General features: G+C 38.2%; 1 protein-coding gene across 1 annotated transcript in view; it reads right to left on the reverse strand.

Annotated features, from left to right (window-relative positions):
- col28a1a (collagen, type XXVIII, alpha 1a) overlaps positions 1-19,144 on the reverse strand; it is a 35,668-nt gene extending 16,524 nt beyond the window's left edge. Inside the window, exons 1-20 of the mRNA XM_067611647.1 lie at positions 18,264-19,144; positions 16,774-17,339; positions 15,525-15,545; positions 15,374-15,433; positions 13,617-13,670; positions 13,475-13,519; positions 12,359-12,385; positions 12,017-12,061; positions 11,873-11,917; positions 4,487-4,540; positions 4,335-4,403; positions 4,138-4,206; positions 3,459-3,527; positions 3,181-3,249; positions 3,012-3,080; positions 2,848-2,916; positions 1,560-1,628; positions 1,381-1,452; positions 747-815; positions 161-232 (exon numbers count right to left, since the gene is read on the reverse strand). Of these exons, the coding sequence (XP_067467748.1) occupies positions 161-232; positions 747-815; positions 1,381-1,452; positions 1,560-1,628; positions 2,848-2,916; positions 3,012-3,080; positions 3,181-3,249; positions 3,459-3,527; positions 4,138-4,206; positions 4,335-4,403; positions 4,487-4,540; positions 11,873-11,917; positions 12,017-12,061; positions 12,359-12,385; positions 13,475-13,519; positions 13,617-13,670; positions 15,374-15,433; positions 15,525-15,545; positions 16,774-17,339; positions 18,264-18,390 (1,740 nt within the window). The 5' untranslated portion in view covers positions 18,391-19,144. The remainder of the gene's footprint in view (positions 1-160; positions 233-746; positions 816-1,380; positions 1,453-1,559; positions 1,629-2,847; positions 2,917-3,011; positions 3,081-3,180; positions 3,250-3,458; positions 3,528-4,137; positions 4,207-4,334; positions 4,404-4,486; positions 4,541-11,872; positions 11,918-12,016; positions 12,062-12,358; positions 12,386-13,474; positions 13,520-13,616; positions 13,671-15,373; positions 15,434-15,524; positions 15,546-16,773; positions 17,340-18,263) is intronic.
- Positions 19,145-26,488: the final 7,344 nt, after the last annotated feature.

Genomic DNA, 26,488 nt, shown 5'->3' on the forward strand with positions numbered 1-26,488 from the left:
CATCCAACAATAAAATATGACCTGATCTTAATCCTCTGTGTTGCTGTGAGAGCCATCTGAACCTGACCTTTGCTTAACACCTCCAGTGCTATATTCCCCACATAAAGCGAGCAGACATATGACCTTGACAGTACTTCTGGGTAACCTGTATTTAACAGACCTTAGCTCCAGCAGGTCCAACTGGGCCTGGAGACCCTGAAAGTCCCCTTGGCCCACGGTCGCCTCTATCTCCCTGTGGAAAAACATATACACATGATGTGATACATCTCAGCACTTCTGGTACTGCAAGACTAGGAAAGCACAGTATGTTGAATAAATGACGTAAATTGACACCTCTGCTGTGAAAGGTAAATACAACTCAATACAATAATTCAGTTAGCCCACTTTGCATGTAGAAGACTAAATTAATGAAACCACTGTCAATACAGGTATGTAAATATGTACAGTACCAGTCAAAGATATGAACACAAGGAAATAGGAAGTTGTGTCCAAACTTTTGACTGGTACTGTAGCTCCCTAATCCACTTCAAATACTAAGTAACTATTTACACACAGGATGTTGTTATTATACCCTGCATGTTCAGGGAAATCACATACAAGGCCGATTAACACAAAGCAACATTTGTTTATGTTGCTTCGTGTTAATCGGCTTTGTGTTGTTGTACATTGCATGATCGGGATATCCTCGAAGAGACTGCGAATATAAAACTGTAGCAGCAGCAGCACTACGGGTGATTAAAAATTACCTTTTCTCCAGGGATGCCTTTCCCTGGTGCTCCGCCTGGGCCTCGTTGACCTGGCAACCCCATCTCTCCCTAGATTAAACAACAGCTGAAAGTGTGTCAACAGCATTAAACAAACCAACATCTTCCAGTGAATCAAGCTTGTTTGTGACAATTTTCAGTGTCCTGAATAAAGTTCACTTCAGGTTAAATATAATTCATAAACAGATAAACTGTGAGCTGATAAAGCAAGGAAAATGAAGGTTTATTTATATAATATATCATAGAGCTAGAGAAATCTTAGCCTAAATTTGGATCGTGTGCAGAGCAGAAAGCAACATCTAGATGGCAACTCAAGAAGGATTTTCCATCTGAGTGTGTGGTTACTCTTTACATTTACTGTGAATTTGCTGCTTTGCCTCCTTAATATGATGTCCCTCCTGTTGAAACAAGATGTTGAAGTGGAACATCATGCAAAAGGAATTATTTTGTATTCCTTTCTGTTATTGTGTAGTGAAGTCATAATAACCCATTTAAAAACAAGAAAGTACTTCACAGTTTAAGCAGGGTGCATGCTTAATATTTCAGTTTCACTTAAACCAGAATGAACATTTTAATTTCACAAAAAGTGACAATTGACTTCCAGGCACTGACTTACCTTAGGCCCAACAGCTCCATCCTCACCGGGAATTCCAGGTATCCCAGAAGCCCCATCAGGCCCTGGCTCACCCTGGAAATCCATTGATATATAAGCTCAAGATGTCTATTGTGACCCATTTGGAGTCATTGTCCATTCTGGTGAACATGCTTTAATCAAGAGGAGTTTGGTTGAGTTACCTTGGGCCCTGGCTCACCTACACCCCTCTCTCCCTGGGGTCCAGGCTCCCCGGGGAAACCCTGGTCACCCTGGGAAGCAACACAAATCATTAACTAACGACCGAAAAATGCAAAAAATGTTTATCAATTGTCCGTAGTTGGTGTCAGGTCGAGCTGCCCCCCTCATGTATGTTAATGGAGTGGTGACAATATAAGGAACACAATTCAATATAAGGCACTCCAGTACACCACCACCACCCACTACCACCTCAATAATAAACATAAAGTAGAATTATCCCCTCTCTGACAATGTCAACAAAAACTGAAAATATATAAGCTTCATAAAAGTAGAACTTATAGCAGAGCTGTTGTATTGGATTGCATTAGACTGCACAGGTGTTCCTAATGAAGTGGCTGGTGAGTGTATACACATTTGCTAGATGGATAAATTACCACTACTATTACAGCAGTCACTGATGGCACAAAATTATCAAAATTATAAGTATCTGAAATCTCAATTCACTGCTCACTATGGAGAAAACTTTTTAGTGTTTATTATATGTAGTAGGGAGTGTTAAATGAATCAATGAGGGCCTGAGCCTCCTCTATGGTCCATCCCCAGTACCTGTGAAGGCCAAGATTATTATTTCAATATTTTTAAAGCAAGTCTATGTAACTTTTGCTGAACAGCAGCCACTGTTGCCACAATTACAGGATAATGGCAAAGGGGGATTTTGAGCCTATATGATGTGTGCCCCCTCAAAAATGCAACTACACATCTGTGCTATGACTACTACAGAGACACCACATGGAGACCAAAAGAACAAGAACTGGTTTTCTCCTACGCGTCTCTTATGCCAGTCCATAGTGAGCACAACATGACAATGATTTATTTATTTCAATGTTAAAATGTCATGTAACAGTAGCTTGAGTATAGAAAAGTCATAAAGACAGCAAACTGACTAATCCCAATTATATCTTAAGTTTGCTAACCATAGCTAACACTAACCACCACAAGCTACTGGTCATACCAGATCTAGTAAGGCTGCAAGAGCAAAACATCTGAGAGTACTGAAGTGAACAAGAGTGTGTTTTATTGTTTCTTAATACAACTTTTAATATGTGAGAGAAAGCATGTTATTTCTTGTTTTAAATGTTACATAATCGCATTTTGATGTATTATAAGTTGTCCGTATATTTCTTATGAATGTCAGATAAAGGTTACAGATTAATTAATACCTGTTTAAATTGTCACTCATTCCTATGAAAAGCCAGACAGTCAACTTTCTGCTGACACTCTGCTACCAACCTTTGGTCCAACTATACCCAGTCCAGTAGGTCCTCTGGGACCAGGAGGCCCAGATGGTCCTTGATCTCCCTAAAGCCAGAGAGGAAAACCAGAATTTAAAATGTGGTTACAAAAATAAAGGATATTTAGAAGAAGCAAATTCCTAACATTTTCATTAGCCTTGCCTTTTCTCCTTGGATGCCTGCCCCTGGAAAGCCCACCAAACCTGGCAGCCCGGGGGCTCCTGTGTTTCCCTGAGGGTCAGACAGGTGAGGGGCCAGAGAGGTCATTCTTTACAGCATCACAGGTTTTCACTGTCTGAATGTCGCAGGCACGTTTAACTCCTAACCATACCTTATCACCTTTGTACCCGATTCCTGGAGGTCCACGGCTGCCCTTGGGACCCTCATACCCCCTGTCGCCCTGGAAGAAACGCACTAGGAGTGAGGACAGAAAGCCAAACCATACAACCACAATCCTTATGATATTATCACTCTTTACTAAAAATCCAGTAATAATGAGTCACAGGTCACCAGCAGTTGCACCGGTGTATTTGTCTTTCTTCTACTATTATTAGTACATTTAAAAAAAGATATGCTAATTATGGTGAACAATCTTGCCCTGGAACTTACCTTGGGCCCTGGGAGACCCTCACCTGGAAACCCTGGAGATCCTTGCATCCCTGGTGGCCCTGCTGGTCCCTAACATCAACACAGAAATAGTCAATGTGAAATACTGAGTTAACAGATATTACATTAGTCATCACTGTACTAAGAGTTTACTAATATGACTTTAATAAGGTGAATTGTTGAAACACTCTATTGTTTAGTGCACACACAAATGCACTTCTCTATTCTGCAGTTTTATTGTGTGACATCGATTGAAGGGTCAAGTCATCCAAATTTATTTTAAAAAACATATTTTATCTTACCTGTTGTGGTATTAAGCCACATAGATTGCCACCCCAGTACAATGCAACAAAAGTGCCTTTAAAAAAGCAGTACATTTGTCTTTCAAAAAAACCAACAATATCCCATTTACACAGTTTGTGGGTCATCTGAACACTGTTTCTGATGACAGCAGTTTCGTTTTTCAATTTTTTTTTTATGCCTTTAACACCTCAAATTATTTTTTTCATTCACAATCGTACTGAATGGGTGACAAAACTGTCAGAGATGCAGATCTCAGCAGATCAAACTGAAACTATATCCATGACTCAATATCACTTTGGGCTAGTGACAAAATGTGTAATGTGATTCAAATGCCATGATTATATGTCAGTAGCTGTAGTTTCACATTTTGTGAACTCACCGGCGTCCCTGGTTCACCCAGACCCATTGACCCCGGCGGACCTGGTCTTCCTTGGTTCCCCTTGTCACCCTGAAAAATATAGTTTACAGATCACAGATAAACTGACGAACACACAGGACATACACTGGCCTCCAACAAATAGATATGCAGGAAAATGTCCCTTATTTTATCAAATACCAAACTAAATCTAAATTTACTTTGGGACCAGGGAACCCAACACCGTTATCTCCCGGAGGTCCTGGTGCACCCCTCGGTCCTCGGTCACCCTTTTGGGGGAAGTAAAAAGGAACTTACTTAACTTGTGAACATTTGCATGATGTATTTGAGACTTGATTGACAATGTTCTTACTTTAGATCCTGGTGGCCCCTCTGGACCCTGGTCTCCAGCTCCTCCTCTGGCTCCCTGAGACAGGTACAGAACAGGGACAAGCCAGCTATCCATTAAATTGCATGAATGACGCAAAAATTAATTAAAAAAACAAAGCTGTGTCAGTTTTAAACATTAATAAATGGTAGATTTCCTTGGTGTCTTTAGGGCTTAAGATACATATATCATAAGCTATGTGTATGCATATCTTAATATCTTATTAACTCATCTTATTTGTCTTTATCTGAGAGTTAAAACAAAGGTAATGCAAGGCTTGTGTTGTTTCTTTTGTTGTGATGGAATGGAATAGAATGGAATGGAATGGAATTGTTTTTGATTGGAATGGTCAGATCCCCGTATCCTACCTTTTTTGTCAATTGTCTCCTCTGATACACAATGGTTTACTAGTCATTACCAGAGGGGTCCCTCACTGGCTTCCCACTCTGACTAACACAGCAGGAGGGATAGAAGCCTGTTCCCTGTGGAGGAAAATTTCCTACTGGACCACCCAAGTGCACATGGTTACATTTTCAGGATTTAATGGTTGGGGTTAAACCAACAATCCAACATTCACAACCACTTCTTGCAGTGATTGTCCAGGTGTGCAGAGGTGAGAAGGAAGTAAGCAAGGTTTGAACTTCTCTCTCTAGCTGTCTTTGTTCATTCAACACACAAATATTTCTGTCACTTTTCAGACTTCAATTGAAACACTACCACTAGACACTACCAATTTCTTTAACTGGTAAAATGAATGCAATTCAAATTATTTTCTGGCCCCAAATTATATACTTATTTTAAAATATTCCTCTGTAAAGCATTTTCCTAAATGATTTAAATCTATAATAATGCCAATTATAGGGAATTACAAAACCCATAAAATAGGAAGAAAACATGTTTACAAATCAAAGCTAACAGCGGTCTGTCCCTCCCAAACTTTATGCTTTATTACTGGGTCTTATCCATTCAGACATATTTATTTTGGTTAGACACTACTCTTCCACCACCTGACTGGCTAATAATGGAAAAAGAAGAGCGTCACGCGTACTGAAGACTTTACTTTGTATTTGGAAGCAAATTAAATCCCATTTCAATCTTAAAAATAAAAAATATTTTAATAAATAGCTTAAGCCCTTCCTATAGCCAATAACTATAATTTCATTCCACCTACAATTGATGAGACATTTAATACACAAAACAAGGCTGGTATACACAATGTGGAAGACATATACATATACACGGACCATACCTTTCCACTTTTGCACAATTTCAGACAGCTATAGATTAAAAAGTGACGATGGGCTTAGTGTCTCCATTCCCTGTGATATATGGGAGGAAGGACATAACCAGACACTGTTTAATTCAATTCAAAATGCAACACAGACTCCATCATCTTAAAGTAAAACTACACGAAATCTATCATTGCATAAATCTCCCATATGTGGTAGATGCCAGTTCACTGAAGCAATAAGCCATAGTTTTTTATTAGTTTTAAAATGTAACCCTTTAGTCTAGCATTTTTTGGGGTGGGGGTATGGGATTATTGCTGAATTGTCCCCACCAATATTTTTACCAATCTCAAACAATCTTGCCATTTTAACTCCACATAGTGTTAACAGTAAGATCTATCTGAAGATGCCAGGTTTTTGTGATTTCTGTAAAAACGTAGGTTATTATGTTACAGAGTGAAAAAATGGGATATGGGGACCCTCAACTTGATGATCTGGCAACCCTCAACTTCAAACTGTCATTGTTGACTTGCTGCAGACTGGCATTAGTAGTAGAGTTGGTGATGAACAGTGGTGAATCTTTAGCGGTTTGTATCTATTTATAGTTACGTTTCAAATGTCACAGAATTGAAACCATTTTCATCGGACAAAACTAACATCATATTTAAATTTCAGGTGTTAGGTGTTTTTAGCTAATTTGTGATCATTGCTCAGATATGTCATTTAGTTAAACAACCTTATACTGCTGGTGAAAATTCCTCCCAAAAGCAAATTAAGACATCAGGTCCTTTTTAAAGAAGAACCACAGTGTCAGAAACAGCTGAGCTTGGTTGATAAAAATGTTCTGTTATCAATCCAAACATTCATCTTTGAAATAAGTGGGAGAAATATTTACTATTTAATGCCATCTATCCCTTTTTCCACGAATGGATCATTAAAACATTATTTATAAGCTAATTTAGTCACAGCTCGTCCAACTGATATTTTGGTGAATTTCAGACCATCATTTCATCCTGAAAATCCTGTCAGCAGCAGCCTGAGCAGCACAGAGACACACAGAGTGAGTGAGCTCTGATGTCACAGGTTGCTTTTCATTATGCTAACGTGTCTCCTCGCTTCCCTCACTTGCGTCTCTTCCTCGTGTCTCAGCTCCTCTCAGTTAGAATGAGAGAGAGATACAAGGAAGAGAATTCATCAGATTGGACGTCCTCACTCACTCCAGCGTCATTTTGAGGGGACGACAACTACGTACGATGCACATCACCTCAACTGTCAAATATGTAGAAGTCAGCTCTCAATACGTAGAACTTATTAAGTAACAGTTTAAACTTAAAATTCATTCATACAATTAATTAACACTTTACACTGTTACTTAATATTTTCTACATATTGATAGCTGTATGGAAAACACCTGATAATTGCTTTAATGTTTTATCATTTGATTATAGATCTATAGCAGCGTCTGTCTATCACAGAATAAGGCACAAATAGACAATTTAAACCCAATAAATACTGAAAGAACAGAACCAACGTAAAGGAGCAATAAAAACAGCTGCAGCCTTCAGAATGTGTTTAAGTAAAATTTTGCTTATTTAGTTTGTGACAGTCTGATGTTCTTTTCAGGCTCAGGATGATTTTATAGGAGACACACAGCTGAAGGAGCTGAGATGTACTGAAACATAAAAGAAAGGAGAAGCCTTTTGGCTCATGAAGAAAAATAATCAAGCCACAAGAGTGTTTTTTGTGATTGAATCATGATTCAGTAATTTTTATTTTATGAATAAATTTGATCAGCTGCTGTTGGTGTTTTCATTCCTGTTCCACAGGCAGTTTTCCTGATCTGCTTTATTACAACAACAGCCTGCCTGTTTACTGTCCCGTCAGATCAGCTGACCAATCGGTAAACTAAGCTTAAACTTACTTCCAAAATGGTAATCTAAAAAGCAAATGCATTTTAATATCCTCATAATATAAAGCTGTGGTAGCAAACTAGTGTAAACTAATAAGTACATTTTAAAACTTTCATGTTGGATGTAGCACCTTGTAATTTCCTTTCGAAGATTTTGGGCTTTAATTACAGCGCCTCCATCTGGCCAACTGGGCTCATATTTCTTGGGAAGAACATGCACATCATTTTTAGTTGTTGGGATAAGTTTTGCCCTTGTTATCTTTAAAGTAATTTCCTCTAATCTAAAACCAAAACGACTATCCTTGGCTCATCTAAATGAACTGTGAACCTCCTCAGTTTTTTTTTTTTTTTTTGTTATTACAATTACATTTTCTTACATACTAATTGCAAAGTGGATACCAGAGTAACACACGCTTTGTAACTATTGAACTGAGCAATTACTGATTCATTGTTTTCTTTATATGTACCAAACTGCTCAATAACAATATGTTTGAACAAGCTGAAGCTCGGGCTGAGCATGTTTTCATTTAACTGTCGACCATACATGACAGACATCTTTGACATGTGGAACATTGGAGTGCAAGCGTGTGTGTGTGTATGCGTGCATGTGTGTGTGTGTGTGTGTGTGTGTGTGTGTGTATGCGTGCGTGTGTGTGTGTGTGTGTATGCGTGCGTGTGTGTGTGTGTGTGTGTGTGTGTGTGTGTGTGTGTGGCACTGGCTGCTGAGCTGTGACTGCCCCCTGCTGGAATCTAAGAGGGGTGTGACCACAGTGTCATCGCTGTCTGCTCCACATGAAACTCACAAGACACAAAATTCTATGCTTAGCTGTCAAGAATCCACACAAATTCAACTTTATATAAAAAAATAAAGCAGTGCATTAATCATTTATGTAACTAACATCAAATTCCAAAGTCATCAAGTGAAATGACTGTCTAGATGACTGTTAGATCATTGACAGTCAATTATCTAAAACACAATTTCATACATTTTTTACAATTCAATTTATAACATATTATCATACAATTCATTTGATATTTTAATTAATACAACTTTAAATACAACATATAAAATACTTTTGTTTAAGCTTATTTGTGAGTTTGAGTTATGTCAATATTTTGTATGTGTGTTTTCCTTTTCAGTGCTTACTTTTTGGCCACGTTATATCCATTACCACCTTAGAAGACATTTTTCATCTTCTTCTCACCATTTTTCTGACCTGTTTGACCTTTGTGAGACAGCCTTGAGTTGTAAAAGTTTAGAGTAAGTTAGGAAAGGAACAGATGTGTAGTCTTATTTATTTAAAACTGAGTTGTTTTTTTTTCTTAATCACTTCAATTAATCTTGTGTATTTAACCACCATGCAGTGATTGGCTAATGGTCAACAGTATTTAATGCTTCATCTACTCAGTCATTCAGCTCGTACTGCTTATAGCTTGCTTGCATGCTTTTTTATTGAACTAATTAAGTATTCATTCCTGTAGTTGAAGTAGGACTATTGGTGTAACAGTAAATAAACAGGTTAATGTATAAAATGGTTTACATTACATTCATGTCCAGGTTTTCTTTGAGAGATGTAGAATGATCAAAATCAAAATAAATCAAACAAATGTTATTGTCTTACCAGCTATATAGAACCCAAATTAACCATCTCAAGATAAAGTGTACTTGCATCCAGTTGTATTAGCAGAGAGCTGTGGTTTGCATCTTGTGGTCAGGGTGTGTGTGAGGGTATGTCTCTTCAAACCTGCCCATTCTATTCGAAAATTGGGCCTGTATTTATCAAACTGCTAAAAGTGAAAATTTGGACTTAAGTTATAGAGAAAGTAAAAATGCTTCACTTTAGCATAAAAGTCATTTATCATGTTTCTTTTGACTTAAAATGCTTTTAAATTTATGAGAGCTCAGACGGTCTCTAAAGTTGATTAATAGTAGCCTGATGGTGGCAGAAGAGAAACAGAAGAGGGCGTGTACCCTCTGAGACATATTTTGCAATTACTGTTTAATATTACATTGGTCATGATGGATAATATGTAATCTGAGGCAAAATGTATAATTCTGAATTGGGTCATCTTAGCCTATTTGCAGCTGCTGCTTTCTTGTCAGCTGTTATCTCCAAATGCAAATCTGATAGAACGTTATACCACATTTTATCAGAGGTGCAGAGGTTAATTTGTCCTTATGCCTGATTGACTGTTCCTCTTTAAGTTTAGAAATGATTAATCATAGGATCACTTGAGAGTCACACTTTAATGAATATGATCCCTCTACTGCTTTTCATGGACAGGCCGGAACCAGATTGGGCTTTTGTACTGCAGCTCCAGGCAACAGCATGCTTCAGAAAATGGTCAGAAGGAATGTAAAATATGTGATTTGTAGTTAATGGGAGATAGAGATATAAATGACAGGGAAATAGTTTTAGGATACTAATATTTTGATGGTGAATACTTTGATATGACAGGTGTATGAATAAACGTTTGACAGTGTGTGTATACATTTCATGGGAACTGGAGACAGATCAGAAGGACGTGAAATCTAATCACACTCTGACGGTGGCTGCTGTTGTTCTACCGATGCTGAAGGGGGCAACAAGCATTTAAGGAGAGAGGGAATGGATAACATGTGCCCAAATGCTAATCCTCTGGGACAAGGTCTGCTCAAAGACTACAACCAAACATTGCAAGCTTGAATTCCCCGCTTTAGAAAGGCTACATTAGGAGGGGGATAAGACCTAATCCGCAGCTCACATTCCACAAGTGCAGAGCAGGAGATGGACTCAGAGTGTGTGGCTCTCAGCACAGCACTGATTGTTTCAGCACGGATGTGGATGGACACAGGAATCTTTCAATTTGACCACACACCCATTCAGGTATGAAGGCTCATACAGACATATCTTCGGTTATTGAATGGAAGAATTTGTTTCATAGATGTAGTGCAGATGGTGACAGTGAGGGTTGTCAGCTGAAAAATGCCACGCATCTACTGTTAAAATAGATCACATGAAATTCTTGTCCACTACTTTAAGAGATTATAAAACATGATTCATAGTTCACGCTCACATTTCAACATAGTTAATACCCTTATTACTTAATACTCAAACAGAATGTAAAAATGCCAATATCTGGTCTTGTAAAAAGTTACTTGCTGGAACTATTTCTTTACTAACAACAGTTGATCCATTTGCCCAGCACTTCTGTGCAGTAGCTCTGGCTATAGCGTTGGTTGCCAGATACAGTCAGTGAATTCAGGTTTGGTTTTAGTCTCCGTACAGGCATGATGGAGCCAAACGTGACAAACTCAGCATGACCAGATTTTGGGAAGCTGTGCACTCCACCCAGCTGCTGTTCAGCAAGAAATTAGTTCCATCATGTAACTTTCCCCAAAATCACAATTTGATTTTATCTTCCTTCATTTCTGTTTGTGTGCAGATTTTAAAAATGAGATATGTGTTAATTAGTGAGCTTAAGACGTGTTGGTTGGTGTTATTTTGAAGTCTGCACAGAGTCAGGCTGGCTGTTTCCCCCTGCCTCCAGTCTAGACTAACCATGTCCTGACTCCAGCTCTGTACTTAACACACATGACATGAGATTAGATGATATCAGTATTTTCATGTGTTCTTACCAAAATGATGAAGTATTTCATCAATTACTTACTAGTTCATTTGTTACATTTGTTTATACCTTTAGTTAGCTTTATTTATTATTTAGTTAGAGCATTGTCAAATGAAATGAAGAGTAACAAAAAACTTTGGTTACAGTTAAGCTCTGAGTTATAACTGCATTCCATTCAAGTTGCTTATGTAGGCTTTCTTTCCATTGTTATGTCTCATTGTCTTCCATGTAAATGTTAGTTCAGCCACGTTACTGCAGTACCAGAATTATGACAGTTGTCTAAGATGAATTATAGAGATTTACAGTTTGTCAATGATAAACAATTTTAATCTGAGTTAAAGTTCCAATTCCAACATATTCTGTATGTTGCAAGATTTGTATAACATAATTCATGTTGATGAGATTGGATACCAAGATTACACCAGAAATGTGTCCTATGTGTCCCATGTAAGAGGATAAATAAAAACATAGACGCTTTCAGTTGTACTGTGAACATAGCCTAAACCACCATCAACTGAGGCTCTTTTTATAACGGAATATAAATGTACTGCCCAGCCATTCATATATGCACTATGTGCAAAGACTATTGGCTCAAGATATAAAAAGATGAGTTAAAAACTTCACCTGCTCTCCTCTGGGGCCTCTGGGGCCAGAAGGTCCATCTGTACCCTTAGGAAAGAAAATACAGTATCACTGATAATACACCATGTGGCCACAGCAAACAGTCTATAGAGCAATTTAAAAAATAAACACATTCATAAAACCTACCTGCTCTCCCTTTTTACCAGGTGGACCACATTCACCACCTTCTCCCTAGAAATACAAGCAGTGAGGACACAGGTAAGTTAGGCTTCAATCATACATCACTTTAATTGCTGTCTGACATGTAGGCTTTATTGCACTGAAATTAGGACTAACTAGCTACATTTGTATTCACAAGATTGTATAGAATATGTCCTAATCACAGAGATCATTAAAATGTACAAAAATAGAGAAGAGATGCTTTATTTTATATGCTGAAGAATTTGCATATTTATTATATTTGCATGGGTTTGGCAGTCATCATACATAAAAATTATAATTAAAAAGAATGATAGTAAAAATGCATACCTTTTCTCCTTTACTGCCAGGTCGACCCTATGAAAAGGGAATGGTTCAATATTTTAATAATATTTAAATATTTAATATTTTCCCAAACTTAAGTCAGACAGCTGACTGTCCACCAACACTTCATGCCTCAATCAACAAATATCAACACAATGCACATGGCTGCACAAGAGATTTCAAAGCGTGATATATTGATAACTGTTTCATATTCTAGAAAATGTGTCAAATTCATCAAAATTTCTACAGATGACTTCATTTTGTAAACAATAACAATGCCGAATGTTCCAAACCTTGTCAACATCTAGTTTGTAGCCACTGCTTTTAAAACTGACAAGCTAGCAGAGAAACAGCTGTTATAGCTAACCTTGTAGTCTGGAAATATGTTGAGATACTTTGGACAGTCACATTACAGTTTTATCTGAATGTGAAAAAGTAGTATAAAGTCTTTTGTGTCTCCAGAGGTAGCTGTGTGAAATCTGATAAATTGCTTCAAGTGAGTGAGTCAATAGTCAGTGTTGGTTGGGGTTGAAGACTACAAGTTTGAAAATGAAAAAAATCTGAAAGAAGTGAGGTAACCAGACCTCTGTAGCCTGCTCTTCATCTCTGCTGATGGCTTGCATCTCCTGGCTACATTAGCCACTACTAGCATAACACACCTGAATCTCAGTTCATTTGCAATGTGGTAAATTGCTTTGACAAGGAAGAAAAATGTGTGGAATAACCTGACTCCAGCTCTGAATTTAACACACAGATATGAGATTGATACTGATGTTTCATATCAAAAAATTATTTTTTCAAATGTGAAACAGACATGACCTGAAACCTGAAAAGGGTATATAATCATCCAGAATAACTAAAAAACAAGACTTGAAAGTTACTTTTGTCTGGTGAATTGGCCAGTATGACCACTTCCTACTATACTCCACTATTTACTCCTTTTAATGGCAGACCGTTTTGATGAAAGGGTCAATATAATACAGCTGAAGCTGCTTTCAGTATGCCATAGATAAATTCACATGGTAGCTTGAAAATTATAATTGCCGGGGGGTCATGGAAGTTTTGGGACCTGTAAAAGGGTTTGGGGAGAGAAATGGATGAGAGAAAATATTTGATTATTACCTCAAGGCCCTCCATTCCTGGACGTCCATTAATGCCTGGTTCCCCCTACAGTGACCGAGCCCAGACAAAACAGCACATCAAAAGACACTTCATGGATTCTTTCTGTTACCAGAGGTGGATTACAGAGACAATAGAGACTTACACGAGATCCTTTTGGACCTGGAGCTCCATCAGTCCCTGGCTCGCCTGGCTTCCCCTAGATGAAAGTAAAGGGAGAGATTGTGCAGAATGAGAATATTTGGGCCCCTTTTTAGTTTTGACTGTTTGTGTGTATAGTGAAAGGTGAGGTAGGGCATTTTCAGTGCGACCTGTCTGTAACCCCTGTACAACACAAACCTCCACCTCAGTGCAGCAGTTTCTCAGATCATCGCAGCCTGTCTGTTTGTTCATGTTTAATCTTCCATCCTTGACCTTTGCTTCTTTTCAGTGGCCTCTCTTCAGTACTGCTGCCAGTGAAAACAGCCCCTTCAGCTGGCCCTCTCGCCACCTGATACACTTGCATTGTGGGAAACATTTCCTGCTCTTTCACATCTTTTCCCTGTAGTGTTTTGGATGCAGGCCAGATGCACCTGCTGGTGGAGGCCAGCAGCCCGGGTGCTGAGGCTGGGAGAATGCCTGGCTAACCAGGGATAACAAAGCACTGTGTGGGGCTTACTGGGCTCTGTGTGGCTGAGGAAGTGCCTGTTAACCTGAAGCCAGCAGACACTAGCACAACTGGGCAGTATAGAAATATTGTTACTTTTTCCATAAAAGGCAGAGGAAAGTGCCATCATTACCCAAAAGTCTGCAGGATTTCAGGCCAAAATAGTACAGTAGCTTATTCTCACTACTTTGGTGAGAAGGTGTAGAAAAGTTGACTTTCTATGGGTGAATGTAGCGGCTAGTCAGCTATTAGCATGGTCTACGGATGGCAATATTGGTCTGGCTGCCTTTCTAACACTTTGGTCCAAAGCAAGATATCCAACAACTGATAGCAAAATCTGCAATGAAATCTGATACACATCTATATCCACATAGTTTATGATTGAAAGCTCTGACAAAAAAAAAAAAGGTCAAAGGTAATCAGATTTACCTTTTTATATATCAGTGATGTGATTCACTTTTTTATGTTGGCTCACTGCTGATTTTGTTTGACCAGTTTAATTACAGTAGGACCAATTAAACATACTAGGCTGTTGGCTGATTGGTTGGCCAAACAACTGGTTACATCTAATTGCTTATAGTAGCTATTGTCAGTTTATAGACATTTCTTGAAAATTGTCATTTGAGTAAATTAAGGTCTGCAAGAGATTCATAATGTTGATATATTTGGTATAATTGTTCATACTTAGATGATAGCTACTGTTTCTGCTGACCCTCGGAACTTGCTTCTAACACCATCATTGGATCAAAATGTCTTGATTACACACAATAAATCTCATAATCTGATAGGAAGATAATTCAAGCCAGACAGGACCCCGTTGTTCTCTCTCTAGCACAAACCTCAAGAAAAACTTACTTATACATTGCATGGTGTGATGAGAAATTCCAGCCTCCCGTGGCCAGTAGAGGGGCTTCAGACTTAAGTCTTGTTAACCAGTAAAATGATGAGCACGAAATGTTTGGTTTGCTCATCATTCACTGTAAACAGACCATCTTGACCCAATGATACAATTTAAGTCAGTCACAGAAACACAATACATATACATACAAATTTAATAGTAATGTGCATTATGGGAGTGGTGAGTAAAGTATGACTTGAATATGACTTTTGAATTGAGTAACATGTGGTCATTTATACAGTATATTTATATTTTTGGAAAATTGATTCTAACACAGAGTGTTAGATGTGTGTGTGATATCAGCAGAGAGACCGAAATAACAGAAAAGGATGATTCAAATGAACAATATATTACTCACTGGGCTTCCAGGGTGACCCCTCTCCCCCCTCTCACACATGCAGGTCTTTGGCTGTGGGCACTAAGTAAAGGCAAAATATGAACCAAAGTCAACAAAACAACAGATAAATAATCACAGGGATAATATTTTCAATCAATCTCATAATACTTACCCCAGTTAGAACAATTGTATGCTAAAGAGAAGAGAGAACAAAGGAAGAATTATCCATCAATTACCTCGATCAAGTTTTAAAACTTAAGAAGAATTCAATGTTTATATTCAGTGATTCATATTTTAAGATACTCTGTGGAGTTTTCACTGTAAACAAATAGTTTAAATAGGTCTTTTTCACAGCAGACAGTTTGATTTGTCATAATAGTGTTGTTAATAACATTAACGATGGCTCTGTTATATTCAGGTGTTCCAGTAAGTCATGACAGTGTGACAATGAGTCATTATGCACAATACCAGGGCCCTGAAACTGAAGCAGCTAAATGGAATTCAGCCATCATTCATTTTGTCACTTGTGTTTCTGCTTTTCCTTATGTGACATGTCAAAATGTCCTGTGCAAAAAAGGCCTGTTACATTCATAACAAGTATTGCATCAAAGCACAATGAGGTTATCCTTAAAGAAGTAGGTATACGTTTTGAGAAATACACTTACTCGCTTTCTGGCAGACAGTTCCATGAGTTCAATACCACTTTTACTGTCTGTCTGGCCACAACCAGCAGCCAGTTAGCCTAGCTTAGCACAAAGAATGGAAACAGGAGGAAATAGCTAGCCTGGCTCTGTCCAACGGAAACAAAAATCCAACTAAAGCTCACTAATCAACAAATTATATCTTGTTGTTGAATCCATTCAAAAACACCTCATCGTGTCGTTTTTACACTACAGTTTAGGCTAACCAAGCTGCTGGCTGTCTACTTATAATGAATGGACAAATGTGAGAGTGGATTCAATCTTCTCATCTAACTCTTGTGTATTTTCCAAAATGTTCCTTTAAGGCCCAAAAAACATGTATTTCCTAACTCAAAGAATATTAGCAATTTCTCTTTCTATGTTTACACCGTTTACTTTTGCTTTTTTTTGCTGCACAATCCTTCATTTTTTATTGGAACTCTTTGTGGTGTCGCTACCTGCTGCTCCAATATACCAACCTCACACTTACCAGTCGAGTATCCACACTCTCAGTATACGACATGTCCATATTATCATATATTTTAATTGTTTTCAGGAAGTATTTTCATTTCATCTGTTTAACCTGCTTATTCTACAATCTTTCTGATCATCTTTTTCTTAATTAATGTGGGTATTTTTGTGGCTGCAGCAGCATTATTTTCACACAGAATCAGTGAAACTTTAGTCCAAAGTCAACCCAATGAGCAGACTATTACACTAGTGCAACCTACAATCACTGACCAGTTCATTGTAGAGTTTGTCGTCCAGCTGGCTGTCTGTGAGGCTGAAGACGTGTTGCTGTGGGGGGGCACTGGCAATGGAGCGCAGCTTTGCACCCATGGGACCTTCCCTGGGTAGGCCTGACAGTCTTATAGTGAACACCTTGATGTTGTGCTGTTTAGCCTCAGCAGCGGCCGTCACAGTGCTGGGGCTGCGAGGGTGGTCCGTTCCATCCATCATCAACAGCGCCACCCTCAGGCTGCTGGAGGACGTCTCACGGCTGAACACCTGGGTGGCATTGGTGATGGCGTAGGCAGAGTAGGTGCCGTGGCCGATGAAGGTCATTGAGGCCACCCGGCTCTGGAAGACGTCTAGGTCCTGCCAGTCTCTGAAGTTGTGCTCTACAGATACGGTGCTACTGTACTGCAGAGCGGCCAGGCGGAGCCGCAGGCGCCAGCCGGCCGAGTGGAGCTGCATGAGCTTGGTACTGAAGCGCAGGACGAACGCCTTCTGTTGTTCAAACAGCAGAGCTTTGGCGTTCTCTGAACTGTCCACTATGAACATGATCTCCACCGGGCAGATGAGAACTAGGCAGGAAGCAAAACACAGCAGGCATACCAACAGCAACCATTTAGAAAGAAGTCAAACAGTTGGCTCAGTGGCACAGTAGGTTGTATGTAAGATATCTGCATGGTTTTTGCCTTACCAAAGCCGGGATGGTAATGTCAGTTGGTCCGTCCAACCAGAGCAAGATGTACATGTACATATTGTACTACTGACCAGTGTACATACTACGTTCTATGTACATACTACTGACCAGATAGCCACAAAATGTGAATGATTCCTAATGATTCTGGTAAACCTCTGACCTTTCATCCAACTCTACCATCAGGTGAAAATACTCTTTGATAAACATTTCCATCAAGGTATCTTGAAAACTAATGAATGGAGTTACATGACATTGGCTGTAAATATTGGTGGTGCCCAGAGGATTAACCCTAATGTTGAACCCAATGACTATACCTCTAGAGCCATTGCAAGAACAAATTTTCAAGTTGTATGCAAGAAATATCTAAATCTGATTGGCAGATTGACATGAAATTTAATGAACAAATTCATGCTGCCTGAGGGGTAAACATGAGGCAGAGCTATAGACTTCAAATCTTGGTAACTGCTTTACGGCATAGCCTCATTTTCATTTCACTTCATGACCAGTTTACAACCGAATTAACAAGAAAGACTGTCAAAACAACCTTCATATGAATACTGAACATTAAAAATTATAAAACATTTTTTGTAAATCAAATAGGCAGGATAGTACATTTATAGGGACATGAACCCCCAACTGATCTTAACACTTAAAACACAAGGCTTTCAGTTTAGATATGATGTTAGACTTTATCAAGTAGAGATTATGATGCTTTCTTCAGACTTTATCAATGACACATGGAGAGCTGTGAAGCTGTGCAGGTGGATGTACAACACAAGCCCTGTGAAAGATAAGCTCTTACCTTTTGCCTCATTAACAGTGACCTGGTTATCATCTCTCTGTCCTTTCTTCCTTCTTCTTTGGCATGTGGTTGGACTTGACAGAGCCAGAATGAGGATCAAAACCTTCAGGAGCCACTGCACAGACATTGTTCAATCCAGCTGCTCAGCCTGTCTAAAGAAGAGAGGAAGAATATAGCAGCATTATGGGTAAAACATTCTTCCATGTGACTTCATCATGAACAGCATCTGTTGTTTGATACCTGACACACAGCAGCATTTAAATCCACACTCAGTCGAGTAACAGAGGCTTGCAAGGATTTGTATTAACACAAGAGGGAGACAGACTGCAACGACAGCTTAGACATGCAACAGCTGCATTCCATCAGCATGCAGTGCATGATGATGGTAATATAATGTTCAGTGTGCAGGCACAGAGGTAACACAAGTCTGTCCTCACTTTCATAATCACAACTGTGGATTGAGTGTTGGGAGATATGATGATATAAACTGTCTAGACTGTCTAGTCCTTTTAGTATCTCTGGTTGAGTTGGACCATTGTTGGCAATACTGCAAATCAGTGAGCAGGAACACTTTGTAGCAATAATGAATTTTTACATGATTTTGGTATAATGATGATGATGCCTGGTTTTTCATTTGCTGGATTAGCCTAAAACACATTCCTGTCTGGTTGTTTTATCCATTAACAATTTATCAATTGATTTCCTAGACAATGCATTATATCACAATATATATGACATTACATATACAGTAATAGAAGATTTTAACGCCTATTATCCAATTACTACCACTACTACTATTATTACTGCTGCTACTACTATTAGTACCAACTACTCCTGTTACTACCAATATGCTACCACTTTACTTTATGTCCCACAATTTAGCATTTATAAGCAGTATTTACAAATACTAAACATGGGGACTTACTTCCACTAAGGCGCTATTACCACAACACCACTACACTACTAGCAGTAGTACTTTTGTTTTGAATTAAACCTATGTACTTAAAGGGCAATACACATAAAGCAGTTGCTGCTGCTACAATAACTACCACTCACTACTATTTTTATACACTGTAATAATAATAATAATGATAGTGTTACGAGACTGATATTGCAAGCTGAATATTATCTTTATCAATAACCGCCAGTTAATTGGTAATTAGTTTGATAACTTTTTTGGGTATTTCAACTACAGTATTTGAATTATTTGGAGGTTAATAAAAACATATACTAATATACTAATTGTCCTTCTTCAGAGTAAATATGAGTGAGCACTGACCTGTGTTGATGTAGTAAGAGAGTTCCAGGTTAATCCATCAGTGAGAAGAACAGGCGCTGCTGTGCAGGCAGAGAGGAGCAGCTGTGATGGTCAGAGCACACCGGTGACAAGTCAGCTCCATTACAACTAAAAGGACTTCCTGCCACTGCCTTCAGAATAAAACTTTACTCAAGAAAGCAACTTGTCATTTCTTCGCAGGCGGTGTATTTTACAGTTAGAGTTATACTCCATATGTAACATAAAGATCTCATTACGTAACTAGGAGTATATTTCGAGACAGTATTTGTAGCTCTGTAGGCTAAAGGCCCCACAGTTTTTCACGAATGACAGATTTTATGCTTTTATTTTGGAAGCAAATTGTTTCCTGGAATCACAACTGCGGTCAAAACACTTATTACTGCTGCTAATTGACAGGAGAGGGAAAACTACTGATTTTCTGCATGTATGCTTTCATGAATATTACATTCAAAGAAATGGACAGACAATCTATTAACTCTGTATAGATTAATCGTTTTCCTCCTTTTCCATTAAGAATATCTTTAATTTACTAGAAGTTTATACCGATTGCTATAATTTTTTTACATTTACAAAATTAAGACGTATTAGACGTAAAAGTGGGTATAGTGAGTGTAAGTGGGTTCCTGTTACCATGATTATGGGCAGAGAGACATAGTCAAAATGCAGTGGTGTAAGATGTACCAATGTACCAATACAAGAATATTACATTACTTTACAAGTTAAAGTTCTCTATTCAAATGTACAGATGTATTAATGTAGTATTAATATATAATAATAGAAATGTTAATAGCAAACTGTACAAAAAGTATAAAAAGTAGTAGCACTCATGCAGAATACAGATGAATGTGTCCACAGCATTTTGATGTTGTAGCTGCTAGTCGAAGGTAGAATTTATTCAAATTAAGCTACTTAATTTAATCTACAACAATACATCATACTCATATTTTATAAGATGATCATAAAGTATGTTCTAGATGAAAAATGTTATTTGAAAAAATAACTGATAAATATAGATCTAGTACAGTAAAAAGTACAATATTTCTTCTTGAAATGTGGTGAAGTAAAAGTAAAGCAGCATAAAAAAGCACAAGTACATCAAAATTGTATTTAAATGTGCAACAATTGTTTTTAGCCACTTGGTGGCAGCACAATGAGCCAAAAACCTAACACTGACATATTATCATATTTTAAAGTTGTTATGGCCAACATGCTAGCAAATAGTTGTGTATTTACACATCCAGCAGACATGGAGCAACATTAACATTCATTTGGAGTCGTGTTTCTGGGCACCTGATTAATATCAGTGAGTCCAATAGTCACTTAGACCTTACTTTTTTACCACCTTTTAGCTCTGTTTTGGTCCCCACCAATATCTCTTTAGCTGCTAAATGCTCTGCTATGTTCAGCAGCTAGTTGCTAACTGTGTCTGTTTGTCTTTTGGTGTTGGGCAGGTAGTGTACAGTGGCTTATAAGAGCTACAAGACAAACTCTCTGCTGCTGGAAACCAGGTTGATGATTGTGGATAAACTGAACCAAAACAGAAAAGTTGCGGGTTGTAAAACCAGACCTGAGGGAAACTAGAGTTAGTGATTATTCTCTATGGGTTCAACACTTTTTAGTTTTATTCACTGTTAGTAGAAATAAAAAAAAATATTGACTTGAGCAGCTTTAATTACTTGAGTAGGTTTTTGTCCACTATTTTCAAAATAATATTTGCTTTATTAACACTATTTCACCCTTGCTACAGTGCAACTTGGAAAAATGACAGAAAGTAGCCTATTACTGCAGAATGCTTTTCACCTCATACTGTAACACTGGGCGTATTGGTGTTGACCCATCATAAATGAATGCAAATATCTTCCAATGGGAAGAAGAAATGCAAGAAAAGTGTGAGTGAGTGTTCATGAACCACTGTGTCTAATACAAAACAAGACACATAAAACATGACTTATAGAAGGAAGATAGGCCAGTGTCTGGGGTTAGACTGAAACATGGTTCACACAAGGTGGGAGAGAGAAAAAGGAACATTAAAGACGTTTTAAACCTAATCTTTACAGAGTCCTATGCAGAGTGGCAACCTGAGAATGTTGAGCGGGTATGAGAGACTGTACCTGGAGGATGTCTGTATGAGAAACTTCTATTAGCCGCTCCCATAATTCATACAGACAGGCTCAGATAAGGCCTCATCCCCAATTCCTTGCATAAATCATTGATATGTCTGAGACCTGCCACTTCTCCCTCTGCAAAATGTTACCAATCATTCAATAAATATTACCTGAAACCTTGGAGAAGACATTCCTTTAAAGAAGCTCTCCTTATATAACATACTAATGTGCCTGTGCTTTGAAAAAGATGTGCACTGTATTTGTGCAATTACGGCTGGTAATATATAAGGTGGATTCAAAACTTTCACAATAAAATCCACATGTTTTGGGTAAGAGATAAAAAATAAATCTGAAAGTAAAGAATGCATTTAGGCTCTTTTTTTGGTGAATTTCCTTCACACTGCACTCAAAAGATGATGATGCAGCTACTGTATAGAGGGCTTCCTCTGCAAAAAAAAAAAAGAAATATAATCACACTTAAAGCAGGTGACATGTAAAGACTTTTACTATCACATGTCTTCTTTACCACATGTTTCTTTGAAATGCACACATCGCAGCCCTATGTACTGTGCTGAAAAAATATTTTACTTGAAGAAGTAATACTTAAATTTTGGCCACTTGGGGGCAGTGGAATGAGCTGTAAAAACAATTTTGACTTACTATTGTCTTTTAAAGTTGTTATTTAATTTTATTTAAGTTGCAAATGTATTAGCATACAAGCAACATTAGCATGCATTTAGAGTCATGTTTGTGTCCACCTGATAAATATATGTCCAATACTCACTCTCCTTTTAGCTCTGGTTTGGACTCCACCAACTTCTGAGAGAAATATCTTCGGTTGCTAAATCCTCCGCTATGTTCACCAGCTAGTTGCTGTCATTCTCTGTCTGCTGTTTGGTGCTGGGCATGTAGTGTGCAGTGGCTTTTTCACTGAAATGAGCTGCCGCATAGCGCTACAGAGTTGGTGATCATTCGTCACTATGACAACAACTTTCACATTACACTTATTGCATTACAGTAAAGCCTAAATGCCTCAATGATTTCACACCACTTACTGGTTTGTTCTGGAGCTTTCAACAGTATCACATTTTCATCAACAGATGAAGTTTTTTCAGTTGTTATGGAACTGTAATGTTCAAACTTTTCATTGATGTTGGCTTAAAAGATATTTGATACTGTCAAGAGAAAGAGTCCAGAACGAGGTGGTAAACGAACCTCAGAGTGGGGATTTTTTTTTTGTCAGCTCCTGTTTCCAAGGTCAAGTTTTTTGTCATACTTTGCAGTACACCACACCACATTCCTCTCACCACAGTTTTGGACTCCAGAAAGGCTCGGACTGGCCCTGAATGCACCACTGTGACAAATAAAAATGAATCCTGGTCATGCCTTTTTTCACTAATATACTTTAAACAAAATCTTCAGCATCTAGATATTACACAAGTATAACAATGTTTTAAAAAGCTTGCTAAATGTGTGCAACATGTAAAGCCCATATCATGCATATGCAGTGGCAGAAGACGGGATGCGTGCAGGAGAAAGCCTGCAGTCCTGGCTGCCTGATACTGCTGGCTGTATGGGAAGAGACCGGTGGTAATGCTGGCTGTGGCACTGTCTGCAGACAGCTCTGTGTTAAGACAACACAGCCGGGCAGCAACAACACCAATACCAGACTGGGAGTTTAGAGGGCGCTTCCTGCCGTAGTTCAACATATTATGATAAGACCAACGGGCTTTTTACAGCACACAGCTGCATGGCCAGACGCTCTCTGAACACAAGCATGGCCATGTGGAAATCTGTCATAGTCTCACAGCTCTGACATGTGCATGAATTATCCAGAAAAATTGAATAAATGAGGGAGTTCAAATAACATATGTAAGTGGGCGCTGAGATTAAGGATGCGCAGAGAGCCCAGTATTTGTATTTGTATTTGTATTTGTTGAGGCAGCAAAAGTCTTTGTATTTGAATAAAAGTGGAAATAGATGTAAAAAATCCTGTTTTTGTTTTTATTACACTTCTAATTTTAGGATATTAAAGTGTTAAATTAAGTGTACATCAATAACCTATTTAGTGAAGGAGGGTTCCCACACTGGGTCTCAGACTCAGGTCTCCCAGACTATGGACAACTGCACTGACTTCTTAGTTAAAGCTCCGCTGTGCTACACACACAGTCCTGCAGCTATTTATACATTCATAACACAGAGACAGACAGCACGGCAGATCAGAGGACAGAGATGGAGACAGCGATGTAACCGACCTGCAAGCTGTTATTTGACATGTTTTTTTTTCTTCCCGAAATCAAAGACTTCAAATATTTGTACAAAATAAATATTTGTAAAAACCCACTATTTATGCTTTTCCAAATACTGTATCTGGATATGGGTCCACTCTTAGCTGAGATTATTTTGTCCTTTTAAAAAAATATTCTGATATTTTGCACACCAGGTATATATACACATAAATTTCACACAGTAACAAACACCAAATCTGATAAAATGGTACACTTGTTTTAGACACAAAATTCATTGGTCAAATGCTAATTTCTTACATCACATCAGAACACAACTCCAAAAGTTTTTTCCATCAATGAACTCATGTCTTTTCTCTGAGAGAAGCAAAGGAAACACAAAGATTTCAGACAGACATTAGCGCTGTGTCAAAAAATGCAAAGTCATCCAGCAGCAAAGTTGATCCGGCCTCAACTTTTGCCTCAGTTCAATGCAACATCATCCAGCCTGCTGGAGCCAATCCACTACATGCAAACACACATTCCTGGGAGATGACTGTGTAATTGGAATGGCTGTACTGTTTACCAAGAAATCTGTAGTCTGATATGAGTTAAAGTTCATTGGGCATTACTCAAATTGCACTTTCTGTATCACATTTAATTACAGCTGTGAGGATGAGTTGATCGATATAAAATTAAGCTGCAACCTTTTTGATAATTCAAGCTAAAATGTTAACCATGCTCTGGTTGCAGTATCTCAAATGTGATGATTTACTGTGTTTCTTTGTCATTTATGACAGTAAATTGAATATCTATAGTTTTAGGTTGTTAGTCAAAACAAAACAAGCAGATTGAAGGCATCACAGTGGGCTCTGCGAAACTGTGAACGCAATTTCTTCACTATTTTTTAACATTTCATTGAGTAAACGATTAATCGAGAAAATGATCAGCAGATTAATAAATAATAGAAGAATCAATTGTTGTAGCTACCAATTTTTTTTTTCACTCATTTACCCATGGGAGGATATTGACGGTAAAAACTGTGCATTCAGTTAAAATATTGTTCCCATACAGTGCATGTTTAGCCTAGCTTAGCACAACGATTGCAAGCACAGGAGAAAATGCTAGTTTAGCTCTGCTAGTTACATTGGATTATAACATTGCAGCATAATCCACACTTCCAATATCCTCCTTAATGCTTCCATATAAGAATACATTGCTTCCTGACTAATGTCTGAGGATTATCTGTTGTTTTCTCCTATATTTATCCTACTGAACAAACATTACAGTACATTCCTAATTACTGTGATGTGGATGGCATTAGCAAGTGACTGATGTCAAGAAAGACAAACCAAACATAAGACAAACATAAGCACTTTGCAGGGAGAGAATCCATCATGCTACCTGTTAGCAGAAACCTTTGTGTCATCATTAAATACTTAGTGATTGACTGACTCCTGTGTTGGTCACTGAAATGCCAAATCTCTCAACAACCCAATTCTGGAGTTTAGTTGATTCAGCAGAAAGTAGTTCAGGTAAAGTGTGAACAGTGAGGTTGGTGGATTATTCAATGTAAATGCAACATTGTCCCTGATAAGATCACAGTTGTTGAGTTTGTGATTTTTCAATTATTTAAGCACAAACAAAATTCCATTCACCTCCACTGTACCGGGGTAAAGCCAGAAATCTCAGCACATAAAACTTCTACTTGCATGGCAGTCATTTAGGTGAATTAATCCTCCAAGTGTATAAAAGTGAATCTTTTGGAAGTATTTCTATTTGTTGAGTAGATGAACAGTTCTCCACTCAACACAAGCCAACTCCAAATTCTGTTGTCTGAAATGAAACATTTACATGGAACTTTTGCTGAGCGTCTGTGTGCGTGAGCCAAATGCTAAACTCTAAAAACCAATGCAAGAAGTTTTGTGACTTTGAGAGTGATTTTAGTCTCCCTGTTCAATCAGTATAGATTTCAAACTATTTGTTCAAGCAACTGTGCCTGAGGCACAAATTCAAACATACTGGTTGACCTGAACTAAAGGTTACACTTTTAAAAAAGAAGCATTGTTTAAACATGACTTTAAAGTACCAAATACTGCTATATCTGTTGCAGTACCATGCTGTAGAGGCAGTCATAGAGCCTGTGAATACTTATATGAGCCACTCACAGGTATGAAGTTGTCTTGAACTTGCCATGCTCAGATCATTTGTTAAAGCTCCCTGTGGCACTTCTGACTTTGGCAGGTCTGACAGCTTCATATGGTCGGTCCAAAAGCCCTACTCAGGGGCCCTGATAGGCATGTGATAGATATGCAGAGGTTGTTTTAGACATGTTGGCTCACATTGCGTCATGAGGAGCTGCTGCATTCAAGGGCAACTTCAGTGTTAAGAAAAAAAAAATCAGTGTCCACCTTGGTATGTGGAATATGAACTAATGACCTCTGGACGTGAGCTTTACAAGATCCACAGCTCAGTCTTGCAGTTATTGTGGTCATTTCAAGGTTAACAAGCAGGACAGAATGGCATCATAAACAACCCGCCTTCCAACAGAAGAAAAAAGTCTCTGGAGTACTAACCATGAGGGGGGAATTTACATTA

This window comes from Thunnus thynnus, chromosome 15, assembly GCF_963924715.1.
Source record: "Thunnus thynnus chromosome 15, fThuThy2.1, whole genome shotgun sequence".
Classification (NCBI taxonomy): Eukaryota; Metazoa; Chordata; class Actinopteri; order Scombriformes; family Scombridae; genus Thunnus; species Thunnus thynnus.